Source organism: Rhinoraja longicauda, chromosome 12 (assembly GCF_053455715.1).
Source record: "Rhinoraja longicauda isolate Sanriku21f chromosome 12, sRhiLon1.1, whole genome shotgun sequence".
In the NCBI taxonomy this organism is placed as follows: domain Eukaryota; kingdom Metazoa; phylum Chordata; class Chondrichthyes; order Rajiformes; family Arhynchobatidae; genus Rhinoraja; species Rhinoraja longicauda.
Window position 1 is genome coordinate 24,378,224 of NC_135964.1, and position 23,850 is coordinate 24,402,073.

Sequence of the window (23,850 nt, forward strand, 5' to 3'; positions counted from 1 at the left end):
AAGAGGAATAGATGTCAGTTAAGCTTATCTTAAAGAAATCTTAGCGTTGGGCGTAAAGCTAAATTCAGAGTTCAATATAAAAAGGACCGATATCTTTGCAACTATGTGCCAAATTTTTATTTGCGCATAAACTCTGATCAAGAATATCTCTTTGATTCTCTGTAAGTATACATATTTCTTAACTACTTATGCTATGTAAACAGAACTGATCACTGTAAATGTCAGATTGTCTGGTTACTTAATATTAGTGAATATTAATTTATTATATTACTGATTATATAAATTTATTTGAATGATTACATTAATGGGTCGTCTATAAAGCTGCAGCAAGCACAAATGTCATTGTCTCATTGCTGATAAATACGACAATTAAACACGCTTGACTGATTTCTTCATATATGAACATTCAATGTTCTTATGTATATTAAATATGTTATTCCAGTATTGAGAAAGGTAAGAGGGTGGGTGAGATACCATAACTATAGATCAGTCAGTCTTTTATCTGCTGTCACAGCATCTGTAATTGAACATCTTAGACATTTTTCAGCTGATCAGAGAGAACCAGCATGGGTTTATTAAATATGTGATGCCTGGTGATACTGATGAAATTTCCAAAAGGTGACTCAAGTAGTGTCTATGAATGCTGGTCATTTGGAATAAGAACTTTAATGTTCTGTTGCTGGTACATATGACAAGTATACACTCTTAACACCAAAAAAGCAGCTGATAAAGTACACCGAGACATTTGGATGAAGCTGAATTTTATTAGTACCCCAACAGTTCACAGCATTTACTTCAATACGACATTGCCAGATGTCAGTGCCTCCCAAGATACTTCACAGAGAATTAATTTATTTCAAGTGTACTAAAGGTGTTTTATTGTTGCAAACATAGCAAACCAATTTGTATGTGTAAAGTTCACATTAAAACAGATGAGATAAAGACAATTAAGTAGCATAGGTTTGGGGAAGTGTAGAGTACTGGCAAGTGCATTGAAAGATCTCCGTTTTTCCTGATATCGTATGCCTTCCTGAATAGACATACTCAGTTTAACACCTGATCTAGAAAAATTACTGCAATAACCTAACAGTCTTTCAAATATGCATCAAATGCCAAATGAGATCACTGGAGTAATGATTTAAACTTAACTTTGAGATAAGAGTGACAGTATCAAAAATAAGTTTGTTGCAGTTCAAAAGCACATCTGGAGCCCATTTTAAAATATGCTGCGCATTAGTGAATACTCAAGAGTCTCCAGTCTTGGCATTTATAACATTTGCAGAGAACATGCAGCCTTCTGCGCAGCCAACCTTTTTGGTTCAAGAGGCTGTGAGTTACATTCAATGTCTTAGATTTTCTCCAGTGGATAAAGACCAAAATAACATACATTTTCTACCAATTTCCCCATTGGTGCATTGTTAATTTCTGCAATTTGCTCTTACTCTCGATTTTATGGTCCAGCTCAGTTTTTAACTATTTTGCTCCTCGTACCTAGTTCAAAAAGAATAAAGTAGCAAAAATGGAGTGGTGAAAAATGTAAAATATACATAGAAACATAGAAAATAGGTGCAGGAGTAGGCCATTCGGCCCTTCGAGCCTGCACCGCCATTCAATATGATCATGGCTGATCATCCAGCTCAGTAGCCTGTACCTGCCTTCTCTCCATACCCCCTGATCCCTTTAGCAAAAAGGGCCACATCTAACTCCCTCTTAAATATAGCCAATGAACTGGCCTCAACTACCTTCTGTGGCAGAGAATTCCACAGACTCACCACTCTCTGTGTGAAGAAATGTTTTCTCATCTCGGTCCTAAAAGACTTCCCCCTTATCCTTAAGCTGTGACCCCTGGTTCTGGACTCCCCCAACATCGGGAACAATCTTCCCGCATCTAGCCTCTCCAACCCCTTAAGAATTTTATATGTTTCTATAAGATCCCCCCTCAGTCTTCTAAATTCCAGCGAGTACAAGCCCAGTCTATCCAGTCTTTCCTCATATGAAAGTCCCGCCATCCCAGGGATCAATCTAGTGAACCTTCTCTGTACTCCCTCTAAGGCAAGAACGTCTTTCCTCAGGTTAGGAGACCAAAACTGCACACAATACTCCAGGTGCGGTCTCACCAAGGCCCTGTACAACTGCAGCAGAACCTCCCTGCTCCTAAACTCAAATCCTCTTACTATGAATGCCAACATACCATTCGCTTTCTTCACTGCCTGCTGCACCTGCATGCTTGCTTTCAATGACTGGTGCACCATGACACCCAGGTCACGTTGCATCTCCCCTTCTCCCAATCGGTCACCATTCAGGTAATACTCTGCTTTCCTGTTCTTGCCGCCAAAGTGGATAACCTCACATTTATCCACATTATCCACATTATATTGCATCTGCCATGCATTTGCCCACTCGCCTAATCTATCCAAGTCACTCTGCAGCCTCCTAGCATCCTCCTCGCAGCTAACACTGCCACCCAGCTTCGTGTCATCCGCAAACGTAGAGATGTTGCATTCAATTCCCTCGTCCAAATCATTAATATACACTGTAAATAACTGGGGTCCCAGCACTGAGCCTTGCGGTACCCCACTAGTCACTGCCTGCCATTCCGAAAAGGATCCGTTTATTCCTACTCTTTGCTTCCTGTCCGCCAATCAATTTTCTATCCACCTCAACACTGAACCCTCAATACCGTGTGCCCAACTATCCCACCAATCTCCTATGTGGGACCTTGTCGAAGGCCTTCTGAAAGTCCAGATATAACACATTGACTGGTTCTCCCTTATCCACTCTATTAGTTACATCCTCGAAAAATTCTATAAGATTCGTCAGACATGATTTGCCTCTGGTAAATCCATGCTGACTTTGTCCGATGATTTCATCACTTTCCAAATGTGATGCTATCACATCTTTAATAACTGACTCTAGCATTTTCCCCAATACCGATGTTAGGCTAACTGGTCTATAATTCCCCGTTTTCTCTCTCCCTCCCTTTTTAAAAAGTGGGGTTACATTAGCTACCCTCCAGTCCTCAGGAACTACTCCAGAATCTAAAGAGTTTTGAAAAATTATCACTAATGCATCCACTATTTCTGAGGCTGCTTCCTTAAGCACTCTGGGATGCAGCCTATCTGGCCCTGGGGATTTATCTGCCTTTAATCCATTTAATTTACCTAACACCACTTCCCGACTAACCTGGATTTCCCTCAGTTCCTCCATCTCATTAGACCCCCGGTCCCCCGCTATTTCCGGCAGACGGTTTATGTCTTCCTTAGTGAAGACAGAACCAAAGTATTTGTTCAATTGGTCTGCCATCTCCTTGTTCCCTATGCTCAATTCACCTGTTTCCGACTGCAAGGGACCTACATTTGTCTTAACTAATCTTTTTCTCTTGACATATCTATAAAAGCTTTTGCAGTCAGTTTTTATGTTCCTTGCCAGTTTTCCCTCATAATCTATTTTCCCTTTCCTAATTAAGCCCTTTGTCCTCCTCTGCTGGACTCTGAATTTCTCCCAGTCCTCTGGTATGCTACTTTTTCTGGCTAATCTGTATGCTTCATCTTTTGTTTTAATACTATCCTTGATTTCCCTTGTTAGCCACGGATGCACTACCTTGCCTGGTTTGTTCTTTTGCCAAACTGGGATGAACACTTGTTGTAGTTCATCCATGCGACCTTTAAATGCCTTCCATTGCATGTCCACCGACAACCCTTTCAGCATCAATCGCCAGTCTATCTTGGACAATTCACGCCTCATACCCTCAAAGTTACCTTTAAGTTCAGAACACTTGTTTCTGTATTGACTTTGTCACTCTCCATCCTAATGAAGAACTCTACCATATTATGATCACTCTTGCCCAAGGGGCCTCGCACAACAAGACTGCTAACTAACCCTTCCTCATTACTCAATACCCAGTCTAGAATGGCCTGTTCTCTCGTTGGTTCCTCGACATGTTGGTTTAGAAAACCATCTCTCAAACATTCCAAGAAATCCTCTTCCTCAGCACCCCTGCCAGTTTGGTTCACCCAATCTATATGTAGATTGAAGTCACCCATTATAACTGCTGCACCTTTAGTGCACGCATTTCTAATTTCCTGCTTGATGCCATCCCCAACCTCACTACTGCTGTTAGGTGGCCTGTACACAACTCCCACTAGCGTTTTCTGCCCCTTAGTGTTTCGTAGTTCTACCCATATCGATTCCACTTCCTCCAAGCTAATGTCCTTCCTTTCCACTGCTTTAATCTCCTCTCTAACCAGTAACGCTACCCCACCTCCTTTTCCTTTCTGTCTATCCTGCCTGAATATAGAATATCCCTGGATGTTGAGCTCCCAGCCTTGGTCACTCTGGAGCCATGTCTCCGTAATCCCAACTATATCATAATCATTAATAACTATCTCCACATTTAATTCATCCACCTTATTACGTATACTCCTTGTATTGAGACACAACGCCTTCAGGCTTGTTTTTACAACTCTCTTACCCCTTATACAATTATGTTGAAAAGTGGCCCTTTTTGATTTTTGCCCTGGATTTGTCTGCCTGCCACTTTTACTTTTCACCTTGCTACCTGTTGCTTCTACCCTCATTTTACACCCTCTGTCTTTCTGCTCCTGCTCCCATCCCCCTGCCACATTAGTTTAAATCCTCCCCGACAGCACTAGCAAACACTCCCCCTAGGACATTGGTTCCATTCCAGCTCAGGTGCAGACCGTCCTGTTTGTACTGGTCCCACCTCTCCCAGAACTGGTTCCAATGTCCTAAAAATTTGAATCCCTCCCCCTTGCACCATTTTTCAAGCCACGTATTCATCTGATATAAGATATAATCAAAGAATTGCTTATATCAAAGAATTTGGAGCGAGTAAAAACAAAGAAAATCCATGTGCATCACTCTTTCTCAAACTATGATCAGGGTTCACTTCATCCCAGCACATTGCATCATCCAAACCATTCTCACCATCCCATTAATCTCCATCTCCACCCTTGATCCCAAGACCCAGATTCCAATCCCAAGGATCCAGATATTCAGACATATTGTTGTATTTCTCTGCATGATGTAGTTCCATGATAGAGCAAGACCCAGTAGAAATTTCAGCATTTTTTATCTGAATCGCCAGAGGAAAATATATAAACTAGCCTTATATCTTAAACCGAGATTAAGCCTTTTTAAAATCTGGGTACTCCATATGAGAAATTTAACAACACTTTTGAAAGTTGCAAATGCAGGGCTCTTAACCAATAAAGTTTGCTACTGGCATAAAGTGTTGGAGTATCTCAGCAGATCAGGCAGTATCGCTGGAAAACATGGACAGGCGATGATTCTGGTTGGGATCCCCAAAACAGATTCATGTTCTCCAGAGATGCTGCCTGACCTGCTTAGTTACTCCAGCACTTTGTGACATTTAGTGTATTAACTAGCATCTGCAGTTCTTTGTTTCTACCTAGTTTTAAGGCGATTCCGACTTGCATAAAATCTGATTTATATAGGGTTTACAGAATATAATCCTTACGCAAGTTGGGGTGTATTTGTATAAGATTGTTATTTGCGAGAAGTAAAACTTCAATATTCTTGGTTAGATGATCAAAGATGATTTAAAATTAAAAAAAATTATTTTCTGGTCAATACAATACAACAGATTGTCCAAACAGCAGTGAAATTTAAATAGTACGAAATCATTGTATCAAAAATAAAACAATATAATCACACATGATATTTTCTGACTGAAAAAAAGGTGTAGGCAGAAGCCAAAGCTTATTGTGCCTACCCTTAATACTTAACAAAATATAATAAAAAAACACGTCATAAGTCAGAAGCAGATAAACAAAACATAGAAAGAAACACAAATATAGTCAAGAACTATCATTTCTGTCATGTCAGTCATTTCTCAGTGCTGATCACATATTTTGTATCTTTTAAATATATTTTTGAACATTTTCTTGAAAATACACACATTACTACACTCTTTTAATTAATTGTTGCAACTATTCCATAAATTGACTCCTTTTACAGTCACACATCTGTTTTTCACATTTGTCCTTGCCCTCTTTTATTCAAACATATAATTTCCCCTGAGTGGATACCTGCTCTCCCTCACTGAAAACAAACCTTGGATTGTTTCTGTCATAGGAAATAGTGTCTGATCTAAACACATAAGGAAGCTGAGAGACAAGAAGTACATAAAATTAAGAAAACATGCTTTGCTCAGAGTTGACACATGTTTGTATTTTCTGTCAACATAACAGGAAGTGTTCTTTCTTTTGCTCTAAACATTATTTGTAGAGTATTAAAGTCTACCAGGTCCACCTTGGGCATGATTTCATTTTCTTCCTTTAGGCAAATATTTTGGTGGTTCTCATTAGTTTAACTAGGTCTGATCCTCTTTGTTAAGTTGTTAACTCAGATCTTCTATATAAGAACAACAGCACTAGTGAGTAAATCAATTTAGGATGTAGAACTGGTCTATTTTTAATTGCCACTTACCCCTTGATCTCTGCAAGATGCAAATTTTGCAACATTTTAAAAATCCTGATGCTGCTTTTGTCTTTATTAAACTATGTGGAAATGATGAAATGAACATAGAGAAAGGAAATTACATTTATGCCCATTATCTTAAATAGTAGGAAGTGGCTGTACATACATACATACTATCTTAAATTCTGTGGCTTGGATCAACTTGCAAAATACAAACGGCAGAACACAAATAACAACAGGTAGTATAAGAAGATAACTGCAGATGCTGGTACAAATCGAAGGTTTTTATTCACAAAATGCTGGAGTAACTCAGCAGGTCAAGCAGCATCTCGGGAGAGAAGGAATGGGTAACGTTTCGGGTCGAGACCCTTCTTCAGACTGGTCCGCATTAATCAAACTGATCTCCCGGTGGCCGAGCACTTCAACTCCCCCTCCCATTCCCAGTCTGACCTTTCTGTCATGGGCCTCCTCCAGTGCCATAGTGAGGCCCACCGGAAATTGGAGGAACAGCACCTCATATTTCGCCTGGGCAGTTTGCAGCCCAGTGGTATGAACATCGACTTCTCCAACTTTAGATAGTTCCTCTGTCCCTCCCGTCCCCATCTCCTTCCCAGATCTCCCTCTATCTTCCTGTCTCCACCTATATCATTCCTTTGTCCCGCCCCCCCTGACATCAGTCTGAAGAAGGGTCTCGACCCAAAATGTCACCCATTCCTTCTCTCCCGAGATGCTGCCTGACCTGCTGAAATAATTTAAAGATAAGACAAAATGTACATGTTGTATACATTAATTTTACAAAAGAATTGCCACTTAAATAAAGTGGAGTTCTTTATACACTGCATCCCTAATGTAACCAGTTTAAGCAATTAGGCCCAATTTCACAACATTGCATTGTCAGAAGCAATACCAAAATTGTGAATGCAAAATAACATTGCATATTCAAGTTCAGTCAGCCACTTTGGCTTCGACCACACCTCTCCCTCAGAGAAATTGTAACGTTACAGATTGTTTTAAAAGTTGCTGGTTCTTTTGTACGCTGCTATTGAGTTGGCCAAATTTAGTATACTATATGGTTGTACTGCTGTCTAGTGGCCAACTGGAATCATAGGAAATAGTGTCTGATCTAAACACATAAGGAAGCTGAGAGACAAGAAGTACATAAAATTAAGAAAACATGCTTTGCTCAGAGTTGACACATGTTTGTATTTTCTGTCAACATAACAAGGGTATCGTAAGCAGGAATAAGAAAACAGAAAAATGCACAATTGCTTGTAGGAATCAAAATATGGGACATTGTTGAGATATCACCAATTTACCAGAGAGGCAGATCATAAGCCAAATGACTTTGAAGTAATAAATATATATCCACAGATACACAGGAGACTTCTTCTTGCGTATGGCATGCACAGCCTAAAGTTGTAGGTCACGGGTAGACATACAGGCCAGGGCAGCAGCAGTTGCTGGGTGGATGGCCTTGATGGCACCAGGGAAAAGCCTCAGTGAGCAGTCATTCACGATGTGTGGGATGGGATGGTCTGGTCTGGATATCCGCAGTCACAAGCAGGGCTGTCTGTCATCCCCCACTTGTGCAGGTATGGGCTGCTCTTGCATGGAGGGTGCGGATCCTGTTCAGGGTTAGCCATTGCTTGCGATGGAGGTCAAATCCCGGTGGTTTCACTGTGGAGTCTGCGATGACCTATCCATTGTTGGTGTTGGCATCTTTCCAGGCTCTGCGCCACTCAGTCTTCAGGTCAAAGTCTTCCAGGGATTTGGCTAAAGACTAGAAGGGTTTGCAGGACTTCAGGCGCATGTTGGACAGATTGTTAAAGTCAGCATGGATGGGAAGGTCAGGGTTAGCCTCGATGGTGCACCAATCTTTCAACATCCTCTCCCTCCTGCGTATGCTGGGAGGGGCAATGTGAGAGAGGACAGGGAGCCATTGCAAAGGTGTTGACTTAAGTGTCCCTGTGATGACCCACATTGCAGAGTTAAGGACAGTGTCAACTCAATTGGTGTGGCAGCTATTAGCCCAAGCTGTTGAGCAAAACTCGGCTGTTGAGTAGGCTAGGGCTAAGCTTGCATTCCCAGCTGTTGCCTGCAAGTTTCCTGATGATCTTGACCGTTGCTTTCAGTTTATCAGCCACCCTCTTCAGGTGTTCACGATAAGTAAGGATGCGGTCCAGGGTAACTCCGAGGTACTTGGGGAATTCCTCATTCTTCACCGGCTTACCACAAAAGTGCACTTGGAGCTTTGCATTGGCAAGCCGATTGCTGAGGTGAAAGGCAGTGACAGTTGTCTTAGATGGGTTGGGGCGAAGTCGCCAGAAGGTGAAGCACTCCGCCATCCCCTTCAAGTCTTGGGTTAGCACTCCGCTGATATCCTCAAGGGCAGTTCCCTGGTAGGCAAGGGCATCTGCATATGCAAACTTCCTGGACGAGGTAGTTGGCATGTCACTCACATTGATGTTGAAGAGTAGGGGAGCTAGGACAGAGCCCTGGGGGAGGCCATCATTCAGGGTCCTGACAGAGCTGGTCTGGTCCCCAAGCGAGACCCTAAATCTACGGATAGATGAGAGGGCACGCATGGTGGTTTGGCACTTCAAGATTCTAGAAGTTTTCAGCAACAGACCATGTCTCCACACGGTGTCATAAGCTGATGACAGATCGATGAGAGCAACACCAGTGTTCAGGGCACGTTGGAAGCCAGCCTCTATATTGGTAATGAGGGCAAGGACTTGATCTGTGCAGCTTCTACCAGGTCTAAAGCCAGCTTGCTCTCTGGCCAGAACAGGTTCTACCAAAGGATATATCCTAGCAAGCAGGATGTGCTCAAACAGCCTGTAGGATGAGATCAGCAGATTTCCCAGGCTTAAGGATGGCGATGACCATAAACCATCTCCAGGCCTTAGCGATCATTCCTCTACAATGGACATGGGTGAAAAGTAGCCAGCCAGTTGCGGCCTTGGGAGTCAAGGTTCTTCAGAAATTCCGGATAAAACCCATCACCTCCTGCTGCTTTCCCAGCTTTAGTACAGGGCAGGACTTTGTCTACATCAACTGGAGTGTATGGATTAGAAAGGCGGCTTGAGGATGGTGAAGAAGAGATGGACTTTGTCAAGCTCCGTCTCACTATTTGTTGGGTTTCTTTGGAAGTGGCGACCTTCGAGTTTGCCAGCAGACAAGAAGCTACAGCATTTGCTGACACCTTTTGGGGGTTGTACCGGGCAAGGGCAGCTGAACCAAGGTGGCGAAGGAGAGTTCATGCCTTCCTGCTGGAGTGCCTGAAGTTCAAGTCATCTACAGTCTCTTGCCAGCACTGTTGTCTTGCTGCATCCAGGGAATCTAGCAGTTCTGTGGCAGTATCTGTGTCACCTGTGGCCTCATACTGCTTCAAGAGGTCTTCTGATTCAGGGAGCCAGCAAGGAGTGAAGTTTTTGCGGAAGCCTCTAGGGACGTACTTCTTTGCTGCAGCCTTCAGGATCATACAGAAGGACTTGTAGTTCTTGGACAGGTTCAAGACTTATGATCTTTTCCTCCACTTCTTGTGTGAAACCTTTCCAATCTGCTTTCCTGAAGTTCTAGCATGGGAGAGGCTTGGATGAGATCACAGGGATCTGTACACCAATGTGGATCAGAGCAGGTCTGTGTTGGCTGTGAGGGAAGTGCGAAAGGATCTTACATGGAGGGGGTGGCCAACATCGGTTTTGATGTGAAGCAGAGGTCTGGGTTGTAGTCTCACCTCCATCTGCTTGAGTGGAATGTGCCTGGTTGCTTGGCATCATGGAGGATGCCCACGTATCCAGTAATTCCCCATTCTCATCGTTGGTTGTGTAGCCCCAGGATGAGTGGTGGCTGTTAAAGTCTCCTGCACGTACTTCTGGGTGGTGGAAAGTTGGTAGCATGGAGGCAGGCCACGTGGTTCTAGGGGGTTTATATACATTTGTGACAGTGATATCCCCAATCCTCACAGTAGCAATGAAGATGTCATTGGAGCAAGATTCCTCAAGAACACAGAAATCATGTAGGTCATAACTCAAGTAGGTGGCAATGCCGTATTTTTTGTGGCAAACAGCAGCAACAAGCTTGAAGCCGTAGATACGGAGCGTGGAAGCACATGAGGCATCAGCGATGTGAGTCTCCTGTAGGAGGACATCAGCATTTAGGTCCTTAGCAGATCTTGAGATGTATTCATTCTTTGCCTTGGACATTCCTTCCACATTTAGCTGCGTAGAGATTTCCTGATGCTGCGGGAGTTTTGGCCCTGAGCAGGGCTGTTTGGGCTACGGGTCACTAGTGGCATTGTCAAAAGTGACACTAAAACACTACATCCATTAGATTGTGCACATCGGGTTGATTGCATTAGTCGAAGCAGCGTGGACCACATGAAGGTTGCAATCTCCCACAGGAGACTACAGATGCTGTAATCTGGAGCAAAATACAAACCACTGAAGGAACTTAGCGGGTCAAGCAGCATCAGTAGAGGCAGAGAAATAGTGTTTTTGATTATGACCCCGCCTCGGTCCTGATACATGATCTCAACTCAAAACATCAACTATCCCTCCGCCTCCACAGCGACTGCCTGATCCACTGTGTTGATGCCAGTTTATCACAAGTAAAATAATAAGAATGATGACCACCAAGAATAATGTCATAATAATTTTAATCAATAGTAATTTTAATCAATAGTAAGTTGCCTAATTTAAGTTATTGGGGTGGCATCAGTCAGTGTTTATACTGCAACATGAACTGATCTAAATGGAAAAGTAAACAAGTTCTTCACCCCACCTTATCTATGCAGATCAAGCCGGCATTCTTGCTTGCATTTGACTCATATCCCTCTAAACTCTTATTCATGTGTTCTTTGAAAGACAAAATTATATTCGCTTCAATAGCTTCCTCTGGCAGCTTGTTTCAGATTGCAGACTACCCTCTGAATGAAAAAAAAATTGTCTCTGAGATCTCTCTTACATTTCTCCTCTCATACGGTAAACATATGCCCTCTAGTTTTAGACTCTTTTAGTCTGGGGAAAACACTGTCAGCATTCACTTTATTCCTGATTTTGTATATTTGAATAAGGTCACCCCTGAATCTTCCAAGCTCCAAAGAGAAAGGTTGCAGTCTTATCCAGCCTCTCCCTATAACCCAAACCCAGATAATATCCTGATGAATCTCTTCTGCAACCTTTCCAACCTAATGACATTCCTCCTGCAGCTGGGTGAACAGAACTGCACACAGCGCTCCAAGTGTGGTCCCACAAATTGCTTGTACAACTGGATTAGGATGTCCTAACTTTTGTACTGGATTATTTAACACTTTACTGTCAGTCAGCTTTATATATTATAATTGACCAAATACAGACTATTTTTGATTAATTTCACTCAACAGTCTCACAATTCATGCCTTTGCAGGCACTAGAACAGAGAAACCAAATTATACCTACATTACTTTGAAATAACTGGTTTTAACACATAACCCAGAACATACATTGCTAGCACCATGTCAGAGTATGAATATGTTTATTCATCTTTGGTGAATAATGATACAACCTTCCCCTCAAAATCAGCAAGATGAAGGAGCTAGTTATCGACTTCAGTAAGTGTGGTGGAATAACACTCAAATCAGCATCAATAGTGCCGAAGTGGAAAGGGTTGAGAGTTAAGTTCCTTGGTTTTACTGTTAACTATGATCTGTCGAGGACCAACCAAATTGATGCAACAGCCAAGAAGGCACACCCAACGCCTCCACTTCAAGGTGATTGAGGAAATCTGGCGCGTCTCTACTGACTCTTACAAACTTTTAAAAATGCACCATAGAAAGCACACTGTCGGGTTGCAAAGCAGTTTGGCTTGGAAACAGCTTTGCCCAAGAGTGCAAGAAATTGCAGAGTTGTGGATGTAGCCCAGTCCATCACACACAACACATTAACCACCACTGATTCCATCTATACCATGATGCTTCAAAAGAGCAGTCAATATATCAAAGACTTGTCCCACCCAGATCATTCCTCCTCCTCTCTGCTCCTGTCCAGCAGAAGGTACAGAAGCTTGAAAGCGGCCCCATCAGACTCAGGAACAGCCCTCTCCTTCCATTATCAGGCTTCTAAATGGTCCTTCCATAAGCTAGGGTACTGTACAATCCACCTCGACCCCAATGAGGATATTGGACTTTGTCTAAGGAACTGTTGCACTACAATGCTAAAAACCACATACTGCATTTTTCTGCCCCTTTGCTCTACCAATTTTATTTGAGTTTTACGCAATTGTATTTATATATAGTATTACCTGATCTGATTGGATAGCTTTTAACTGCACACATGACAATAATAAACCTAAACCCTAAACTTTAAGTAACAGCAAATTTATCAGCACAAATATCAAGTTACCTGATAATCACTATTCAACTACCTTAAAAGTAAAAATAAATATCTGGACTCTTCCAGATGTGACAGATTTGATTTTTGGCAAAACATACTTTTGCTACATCAAAGCAGCAATGCTTTAGTGGAAACACACAGACTTGTTTCGCGGCTCGATTTGACATGTTAAAGGTATTTGATACCTACCTGTACAGTGAAAACCCGCAGTTAACAAGTCATTTAAATGTTACTGACTAAGTTTTCAAAATAAAAACACTGGGAAATATTGAAGAATACAAAAGCTCTAAACTTTTCCATAGAATCTTTGAAACCATCATTCTTATAAACAGGTATGTTGTACTTTTAAATCATTTGAGAAAAAGATTTTAAAAGTACAACAGTCACTAACCAATTAGAAAACCATTAGGGTAACAAGCTGATTAGAAAAGGAAGAACCAGTGGTTACATTACATTTGGATTTTCACAAGGCACTTAAAAAGATACCGCATAAAAGGTTGCTTCATAAAATAAGGACGCAAGGATGAGGGTTGCATTTTCACTCAGGCAGAAAATTGGATAAAGGTCAGAAAAGGGACACCATCTACCTGACCTACTGAATTTATGGTAGCTGCAGGACCACAGCGGCGCAGCGGTAGGGTTGCTGCCTTACAGCGCCGCAGACCCAGGTTCAATTCCGACTACGGGTGTTGTCTGTATGGAGTTTGTACGTTTTCCCCGTGACCGCGTGTGTTTTCTACGAGATCTTCGGTTTCCTCCCACACTCCAAAGACGTACAGGTTTGTAAGTCAGTTGGCTTGGTGTAGGTGTAAATTGTCCCTTGTGTGTGTAGGATAGTGTTAATGCACGGGGATCGCTGGTCGGTGCTGACTCGGTGGGCCGCATGGCCTGTTTCCACGCTGTATCTCTAAACTAAAAACTAAACTCCAGGAGCTATCCCGTATGTTCCATTATGCCGTTTTCTCTCTAAAATACCTGTCCCATCTCATTTCAAGGCATTGATTCCGTTTCCTCATTCCACATGGGCCATGAGTTCCAAATTGCAACAAATGAGTTAATTTTATCTCTCATCCTTAAATGGGTGTTCTGTTATACAGATGAAGTTGAGATACAGATACAGAAGCTGCGTAATGCAGGTTCTTTGCAGTGTAGCAGCATGGAATTCTTGCTGCTGCAGTTGAATGGATGTAAAAAGGTTGTGCCTAAAGTACTGTTCAGTTTTGGCCTCCATATCTAAGGAAGGATGTACTTTCCACATTTCTGAAGAGTGAAGCTTCCATTTTCCTGGATATCCTCTTCAATTCACCCAATTTGCCTAACTAGCACGACCTGCCTAATTGAGCAATTACATAAACTAATTTATTATGGAAGTGTTTCTGTTTCTTTCATAAAGTATTCTAAGAGAGATTCTATTTTATTACAGAAATACAAAGATTCAACCAAGTCACCCACTGAAAATATGGAATTTACCCATATGCCAATGAGCTATTGGCCATCAAAAAATGGAAGCAAATTACTAAAAGCAAGGACAGAAGCCAATACAACTGATGACCATAACTGTATCGTACACGAGGACTTTCTAATGGTTCTTCTGCCAATAATGTACTCCTTCATTTTTTTGACAGGATTGATAAGCAATATTTCTGCATTGTTAATATTTTTCTTCCTGAAAACCAAGAAAAACTCCATTCACGTCTATCTGATCAATATGGCTATTGCAGACCTCCTCTTAATTATCTGCCTACCTTTCAGAATAGCACATCATGCAAATCATAACCAATGGATGCTAGGAACATTGTTCTGCAATATCATAGGCATTTTATTTTACATGAACATGTACATTAGCATCACACTTTTGGGATTCATTAGTGTGGATCGGTACTTAAAAATAATAAAGCCATTGCAGCACTATAAGTTACAAGAAGTCACCAGAAGCAGTATGATTTGTGGCATTCTCTGGTGTGTCTCCATTCTGGCTTCGATAATAATGATTTTTAAGAACAAATCAACTGATAAACTGACCACCAAATGCTTCCATTATAGATCAATAAATAACTTAATGGCGATCATGAATATTTTCCTTGTCTTAGTTTTTTGGATTGTATTCTTTCTCCTCACCTGGTCATATGCAAAGATTGCAATAAAGCTTTCCAAGCTCAGAAAAGAAAAGCCTGGATTCTCTAACAAGAAAATTTTAAACAACGTTGTAATGAAAACATTCATTATTCCCTTCATTTTCACCATATGTTTTGCCCCATTTCACATCTTCCGCTTATTTTATGTTGCATCTCAGCTCCTGCAAACAGATTGCAACTGGCAAAATGTGGCAAATAAAACCAATGAAATATCGCTTCTGTTCTCAGCTTTCAACAGTTGCCTGGATCCAATGATGTATTTTCTGCTTTCCAAGACTGTTAGAAGAACTGTATTGAGCTTAATTACTGGAAAATTTCAGAAAGAGTCAAGAAGTGAAACCACATAAGAGCTGTGAGGTTACTTCATCCTTGATTCTCATGGAGTGGCTTAAAATACAGTGCCGTCCATAATGTTTGGGACAAAGACCTATCATTTATTTATTTGCCTTTGTACTCCACAATTTGAGATTTGTAATGGAAAAAAAATCACATGTGGTTAAAGTGCACATTGCCAGATTTTATTAAAGGGTATTTTTATACATTTTAGTTTCACCATGTAGAAATTACAGCTGTGTTTATACATAGTCCCCCCCATTTCAGGGCACCATAATGTTTGGGACACATGGCTTCACGGGTGTTTGTAATTGCTCAGGTGTGTTTAAATGTCTCCTTAATGCAGGTATAAAAGAGCTCTCAGCACCTAGTCTTTCCTCCAGTCTTTCCATCACCTTTGGAAACTTTTATTGCTGTTTATCAACACGAGGACCAAAGTTGTGCCAATGAAAGACAATGAAGCCATTATGAGACTGAGAAATGAGAATAAAACTGTTAGAGACATCAGCCAAACCTTAGGCTTATCAAAATCAACTGTTTGGAACATCATTAAGAAGAAAGAGAGCACTGGTGCGCTTACTAATCACAAAGGGACTGGCAGGGCAAGGAAGACCTCCACAGCTGATGACAAAATAATTTTCTCTATAATAAAGAAGAATCCTTAAACACCTGTCCGACAGATCAGAAACACTCTTCAGGAGTCAGGTGTGGATTTGTCAATGACCATTGTCCGCAGAAGACTTAATGAAACAGAAATATAGAGAATACAGTGCAAGATGCAAACCATTGGTTAGCTGCAAAAATAGGATGGCCAGGTTACAGTTTGCCAAGAAGTACTTAAAAGAGCAACCACAGTTCTGGAAAAAGATCTTGTGGACAGATGAGACAAAGATTTACTTATATCAGAGTAATGGCAAGAGCAAAGTATGGAGGAGAGAAGGAGCTGTCCAAGATCCAAAGCATACCACCTCATCTGTGAAATATAGTGGTGGGGGTGTTATGGCCTGGACATGTATGGCTGCTGAAGGTACTGGCTCACGTATCTTCAGTGATGATACAACTGCTGATGGTAGTAGCATAATGAATTCTGAAGTGTATAGATACAGCCTATCTGCTCAAGTTCAAACAAATGCCTCAAAACTTATTGGCCGGCGGTTCATTCTACAGCGACAATGATCTCAAACATACTGCTAAAGCAACAAAGGAGTTTTTCAAAACTAAAAAATGGTAAATTCTTGAGTGGCCAAGTCAATCACCCGATCTGAACCCAATTGAGCATGCCTTTTATATGCTGAAGAGAAATCATGGAGGGCACTTCACCCAAAATAAGCATAAGCTAAAGATGGTTGCAATACAGGCCTGGCAGCGCATCACCAGAGAAGACAACCAGCAACTGGTGATGTCCATGAAACACAGACTTCAAGCAGTCATTGCATGCAAAGGATATGCAACAAAATACTGAAATGACTATTTTCATTTACATGGCATTGCTGTGTCCCAAACATTATGGTGCCCTGAAATGGGGGGACTATGTATAAACACTGCGGTAATTTCTACATGGTGAAACCAAAATGTATAAAAATGGCCTTTATTATAATCTGACAGTGTGCACTTTAACCACATGTGATTTTTTTCTATTACAAATCTCAAATTGTGGAATACAGAGGAAAATAAATAAATGATGAGTGTTTGTCCCAAACATCATGGAGGGCACTGTAATAGTGATATTTGTTAGGTGTATTTAACCAAGACCTCAAGCAAAAGTGGTTTGGATTTTTGAAGCTATTTGCATAGTTCAGACTAAAATACATTTTTTATTCATATCCCAGCAAGTTGAAAGTGTGACCTTTTCAAGCAAACTATGCAATACTATATCCTACATTCCTCTCTGATAGAAGTTGAAGTGCTACGTGAGCAAGTTTGGAATATCAAAGATGCCAGAGAACACAGTAATGGGTAAACTAATCATAACAGGAAGACCATTTACAGCTTTGTCCATAATTACGTGTCCTTGCCAGGATTGGGACAACATTTAGGCCAAGGATGATGTGGCAAGAAATATTCACACCATGCCAATTCTGGGGAACAATAATCTCTAACAAGAAAAATAAATCTAGCCACCCCTGAATGACAGTCAACAGTATCATCATTCTCAACTTTAAACCCCTTATACCTCTCCAAGCTATCCAGGGGGAACTTTACTAACCAGAAATATAATTGACCAGCTATATAAAATACACTGGTTACAAGATCGGACCAGAGGCCTGGTATTTCGTGATGAGTAACTCACCCAACTTCTCATACATTTTCACACCTACAAATTGGAAGTGGAATTGAGATTAATCAATTTCCTCTTGAAGGAATGATTGCTATAAAAGTTAGGAGCCATCTAGGTTAAATAAATGTTCCTTAAAGACATCTATTCATCATATTAAACATGAATTTTGTCAACTATAGGTGAACTAGCTGCAATGTACACCATCTACAGATCCACTTGTGAAGATCTCTGCAACAGCACTTTTCAAACCGATGAGGTCTAACATCAAGGAGAGAAGCAAAAAGGCTTACAGGAAATTCTGGTTCTCCTTCAAGTCACACATCAAACGAATCTCAAGATCTCAAACATCACAAGAACTGTCTGTAAACCTAATCTTCCACAAGTCAAAAATGAGTAATTTCAATGAGACAATTAACGTGTACAATCATTTCAAGACAAACCCACATTACGGCCACTTGGATTTGTAAACTTTCCCATACAGAACTCAATTTTTTTTTTCAACTCGTGATTTCCAGCGCATGAGCAGACGGCGCTAAAAAAATCGCAATATGGCCCATTTTCTTGGAATGCAACCACAATAATGCAAGGATTGCCGGTATGGTCTTGCCTGTGCAGTTACAATGATAGAGAATCAGAATGCTGCACATCCAATGGCTATTTTAATGACGTTAAAATATCAATCGATGTTACATTGTTTGATAAAGTATTTAAAAAGCATTATGAGAAGTGAGCTGCCTTGTCATTTTCCAAAGAAGATCTCTTAATTGGCCTCTCGCATCAACTGGCAATTGTGTTTTCATCAGCAATCTGTTGGATTACTGTGGGGAGGTTATATATAAACAGCCTTTTTTAAAAGATTGAAAGCTAGTTTCCTTTTGAATTAACTAGCAATTACACTTATTCCATAACTGCTGAAGATGGTTGCTGTAACTAACATTTGTGTCTTGAAAAATGCTTTAAAAATTTAGATAATTAGCATAAAGTCAAACTTCCATATTTCAAGTCTTCTGATACGTGGAGAGCCCTTCTATTTGTTGAAGAAAGAAATTAACTATACGTTTGTTCTGCTCTGAAGGACACAAATCACAGAAAGTGAATATTTGGGTGCAGCAAGCAATGAGAATAGCAAACGTATATGGTCTTTTTGCAGGAGTGATAACTAACCAATTATATAGAGTCATAATGAAAAGGCATCAGGAATACAGTATACACATATAGTCTCCCTGCTTGTAAGACATACTTGAAAGAGAGAAAAGAAAGGTTCACCAGGTTGATTCCTGGGTTAGTGGTTTTGTATTAAGAGGAGAGACTTAGCAGACCAGGTCTTTACACTTGGGTTTAGAAGAATGAGGGGGTGATTTCACTAAAATATAAAATTCTTAATTTAAATCTACACAAATTTTGTTGTTAGAGGCATTTACTGTCAACTGACCATGCTATCGTTCAAAAATGTTATGGCCTGGCAGTGCCTAGCAAAATAAACAAAACATAAATATTTATAGCAACCTACATTTTTAAGATCTCCCAAGTGTTTCAATTTTAATGCCTACAGATTTGTGCCTGTTCATGTTTCTTGCTTTTAATTTGTCAATATTTTATTAATTGTGGTTTAGTTTAGAGATACAGTGGGGAAACAGGCCCTTCAGCCCACCTAGTCCGCACCGACCAGCAATCCATGTACACCGACACCATCCTACACACACTAGGGACAATTTATATTTATACCTAGCCAATTAACCTACATACCTGTACGTCTTTGGAGTGTGAGAGGAAACCGAAGATCTCGGAGAAAACCCACGCGGTCACGGGGAGAACATACAAACTCCGTACAGTGAGCATAGTCAGGGTCAAACCCAGGTCTCCGGTGCTGCGAGTGCTGTAAGGCAGCAGCTCTACCGCTGCACCATCATGGCTTAGTGGGTTGTGACTTCATATCGCACTTTAGTCACTTTAGGCTCCAATTCAGCAAGGAGGTAGTACCAAACCATCAGCAATGCTACAAAATGTTCAACTGCGGCTTGTCTGTTCAAGATAAATATCCTAAAAGTACTATTTAGAGGAGGGGCAAAGATCATTTCTGGAGCCGTGGTCAATGTTTGTTCCTCACTCAACATCACCAAAACAGAGTAGCTGATCATCTTTGTTTGTGGGAGACGGTTGTTTGTAATTATGTTATTAGATGGCCACAGAATCATGCAGCTTGGAAACAGGCCCTTTGGTCCAATTTGCCCACACTGACCAAGATGGCCCATCTACACTAGTCCAAACTACCCAGGTTTGGCCCATGTCCCTCCAAACGTTTCCTATCCACGTATTGTCTGTAGGATTGGGGATGATTTGCTTCCGTTCCGGTTTTCTGGGTTCTAAGATAACTACAGCTTTGTCCATAAATGTGACAACACCTGACAGGTGGGACAACTACCTGGCCACCTGGCAGGGTAAGTGGGCAGGCAATTCTGCTACTGTTGTTTACCTGTAGCTTTTGTACTCTTGATCTGTTGATAGAGTTTATCAATATCATTCTCTACTTGGAAATGTCATAGTCCAGGAATTTCCCAAGAATGGATAGGGATATTGCATTTAAAAAAAAAAAAGTTTTTAGCACAGAGGTATCTTTGCATCTTTCCCTCTTTCTCCTACTAATCACTTCCCATGACAAAGTTCAAATTACAATGTCGGCTTCAGGAGTTTGGCCTCGAGCATGCAACCAGGGTGGCCTGCCCGACACGGCCCAACTAAGCAACTGTGTAATTTGGGCCCTCATGCTGGAGATGTTGGATTGTGCAAGACACAGACTTACACTTCTGGTGAATTTAGAGGATTTTGCTGAGAAAGCATGAGAGGTACATTTTAAGTTTCTTGACTTGCCTGATCCAGGTCTCAGTAACACATTGGAGTTGAGGGGGTTAGGGACTCACTGCTTCTTGATAAACCATGAGTTTTGGACCAAGCCTGAGATCTCATCTTCATGTATTCTTTTCCTTAGTCAAGCAAAGGTTGTGTACATTGAACGTGATGGTGCATTTCAATGTTGATGCCTCCCCTCAGCAAGACATAGTCCTGAGATATAGTGAGTGTCTCTTTGGAATTCTAAATTTTCATCAATTTACAGTAATCTCATGCATTGATCAGGACCATGAAATGATGAGCAACTAAGTTGATTTTGAATTATGAAACAACTAAACTGCCTCATATAAAGTAGTATGATTAATTGTTACTTAATCCAACTTATCTTTGTATTATTTGAATGTAGCTTCTACTAATTGTCATTTTGATGTTAATAAAGAGTTTTTTGTATGACTGTGTTTCTTCAATGATTTGACAAAATAGTCTATTTACACAGACTATTAATAGTCTATCTATATTGTGTACCCTAAAGAGGAAGCAAGTTTCATAGTTTGATGAAACAAATTTGGACATTGATTTTTCAACTGTTTTTAGGCATTAAGACAATTTGTATTTCAGGAGATACGCAAGATTCAGCTGGAGTAATTTATAGCAGTTAATAGGTGTCTACAGAGGCTAGAATTTGTGGCAATAAAAACAAGGAGAGCGACTGAAAGAATTCAGTGAGTTGTCTGCTGTCTGAAGAAGGATCTCAACACAAAACATTTTATGTCCTTTTCCTTCCACAAATACTTCCTGGACTGTTTAGTTCCTCCAGCATTTTGTTTTTTGCTTAAGATTCCAGCATCCACAGTCTTTCATGTTTCCAAAGCGACATGGTTGTTGTACTGGGTGACTTTAACTTCCACAATATCAACCGGAATTTCATTAATGCAAAGGCTAAGACAGAACAGCATTGGTATGTGCGTGTCCAAGAGTGATTTTTGAAACAGTGGAGAATAGTCTGTCTAAGAGCTTGGAATGGGATGCAGACCTTGCAGGAAATTATGGGCCAGTGAGCCTCACATAAGTGGTAGGGAAGCTATTGGAGAGGATTCTTTAGAATAGGATTTACTTGCATTTGGAAAAGAATGGGCTAATTAGGAACAATCAGCAGGGCGTTGTACAGGGCAGGTCATGGCTTAAAAGGTGGAATTCGTTTTTTTGAGATGGTGACAAAGGATATTCATCAGGGTATGGCAGCCAATGTTGTCTTTAATAAAACATTTGATAAGGTCCCTCATGATAAGCTGTTCCAGAAGATGAAGAGTCATGGTGGCTGGGTAGTTTGGATTCAGAACTGGTTTACCCATAGAAGATGGTGGATGGTGGTAGAAGGGCATTATTCTGGCTAGAGGTCTGGGACCAGATATGCTCTACAGGGATCAGTGTTGGGACCTCTGTGGCCTGTGACATGACTTGAATGAAAATGTAGATGGTTGATTTCTAAGTTTTCAGATGGCACCAAAATTGGTGGAAATGCAGACAGTGAGCAAGATTGTCAAAAGATATAGCGGGATGTAGATAGCTACAAATATAATAATAATAATAATAATAATAAACATTTATTTTTTATAGCGCTTTTCCAAATGCTCAGACGCTTTACAAAAACAGTCAAGACATAAAAACAAACAGACAAACTATCCTAAATATGGACATAGAAAAGCTCAGTTTGGAATAGAGCACACATGAAAACTGTCTCATGAAAAAAATATACAGAATTACTGGAGTTGGTTTGTAATTGAGAAAAATATATCTGTCTGCCTACAATTGGAGATCTCGTCACCAGGTGTCCCTGCAGAGCCGTTTACCTGTATTTAGCAGTTTTATTTTATTAGAATCAAACTTGATTCAGACGATACTCGACAATGACAAGGTTTAAATTAATAATCAAGATTTGTTTTTAAAAATTACTATTTGCTGATCTTGAGTATATAATACAGATGTACCAAAAACACACACAATAATCAATATGTATAGTTCAGGATGTAGCCAATGGACAACGTTAGCCTCACTTTCCATATTCACAGCCTTGCAGGTTATGGCTCTTCAAAAGCACACCCAGATTCATTTTCCAGAGATGTCTGCACTTCACTTTCAGGCAGCAATACCCAGACCCAAACTAGAAGTTGGGATGTTATGTCACAGTTGTGCAACTTGCAGCCGAGAGCACATTTTGAGTATTGTGTTTAAGGTGAGGAGAAAGATTTAATAGGAACTCGAGGGGCAACTTTTTCACACAGAATGTGGTGGGTATATGGGACGAGTTGCCAGAGAAAGTAGTTGAGACAGGTAATGTAACAACATTTTAAAAGATTTGAACCTCAACATTGACAGGAAAGGTTTGAAGGGATATGGGCCAAACACGGGCAGGTGGGACTAGATGGGGGAATCTAGGTTGGCATGGGCAAGTGGGGCCGAAAGGGTCTGTTTCTATGCTGTGTGACTCTGTCTCCTTAATGTCAACATGTCTTAGAATATCAATGTGCCCCTGCCTAATTTCACCATCATCCATGTCCTTCTCCATGGGAATACTGATGCAAAGTACAGTTTAAGGTCCTCATCCACTTTCTCCAGCTCCAAGCATAAATTTCCCCATTTCTCCTTGAGCAATCCTACCCTCCCCATAACTACCCTCTTGTGAAGAAATTGCAGATCATTTGGATAGCGGTAACAGGATCGTTCCGAGTCAGCATGGATTTACGAAGGGGAAATCATGCTTGACTAATCTTCTGGAATTTTTTGAGGATGTAACTAGGAAAATGGACAAGGAAGAGCCAGTGGATGAAGTGCACCTGGACTTTCAGAAAGCCTTTGATAAGGTCCCACATAGGAGATTAGTTGGCAAGATTAGAGCACATGGTATTGGGGGTAGGGCGCTGACATGGATAGAAAATTGGTTGGCAGACAGGAAACAAAGAGTAGGGATTAACGGGTCCCTTTCAGAATGACAGGCAGTGACTAGTGGGGTTCCGCAAGGCTCGGTGCTGGGATCGCAGCTATTTACAATATACATAAATGATTTAGATGAAGGGATTAAAAGTAACATTAGCAAATTTGCAGATGACACAAAGCTGGGTGGCAGTGTGAACTGTGAGGAGGATGCTATGAGGATGCAGGGTGACTTGGACAGGTTGTGTGAGTGGGCAGATGCATGGCAGATGCAGTTTAATGTGGATAAATGTGAGGTTATCCACTTTGGTGGAAAGAACAGGAAGGCAGATTATTATCTGAATGGTGTCAAGTTAGGAAATGGGGAAGTACAAAGAGATCTGGGTGTCCTTGTTCATCAGTCACTTAAAGTTAGCATGCAGGTGCAGCAGGCAGTGAAGAAAGCTAATGGCATGTTGGCCTTTATGACAAGAGGAGTTGAGTATAGGAG

General features: G+C 40.9%; 2 protein-coding genes across 8 annotated transcripts in view; one reads left to right on the plus strand and one right to left on the minus strand.

The window, feature by feature from the left end:
* Nucleotides 1-23,850, minus strand: part of caska (calcium/calmodulin-dependent serine protein kinase a) — a 211,220-nt gene that overhangs the window by 124,739 nt on the left and 62,631 nt on the right. The window lies entirely within an intron of this gene.
* On the plus strand, nucleotides 29-15,408 carry gpr34b (G protein-coupled receptor 34b). Its single transcript, XM_078409218.1, has 2 exons — nucleotides 29-161; nucleotides 14,260-15,408. The coding sequence occupies exon 2, from the start codon at nucleotides 14,296-14,298 to the stop codon at nucleotides 15,316-15,318; it is 1,023 nt and encodes a 340-aa protein (XP_078265344.1). The 5' UTR covers nucleotides 29-161; nucleotides 14,260-14,295; the 3' UTR covers nucleotides 15,319-15,408.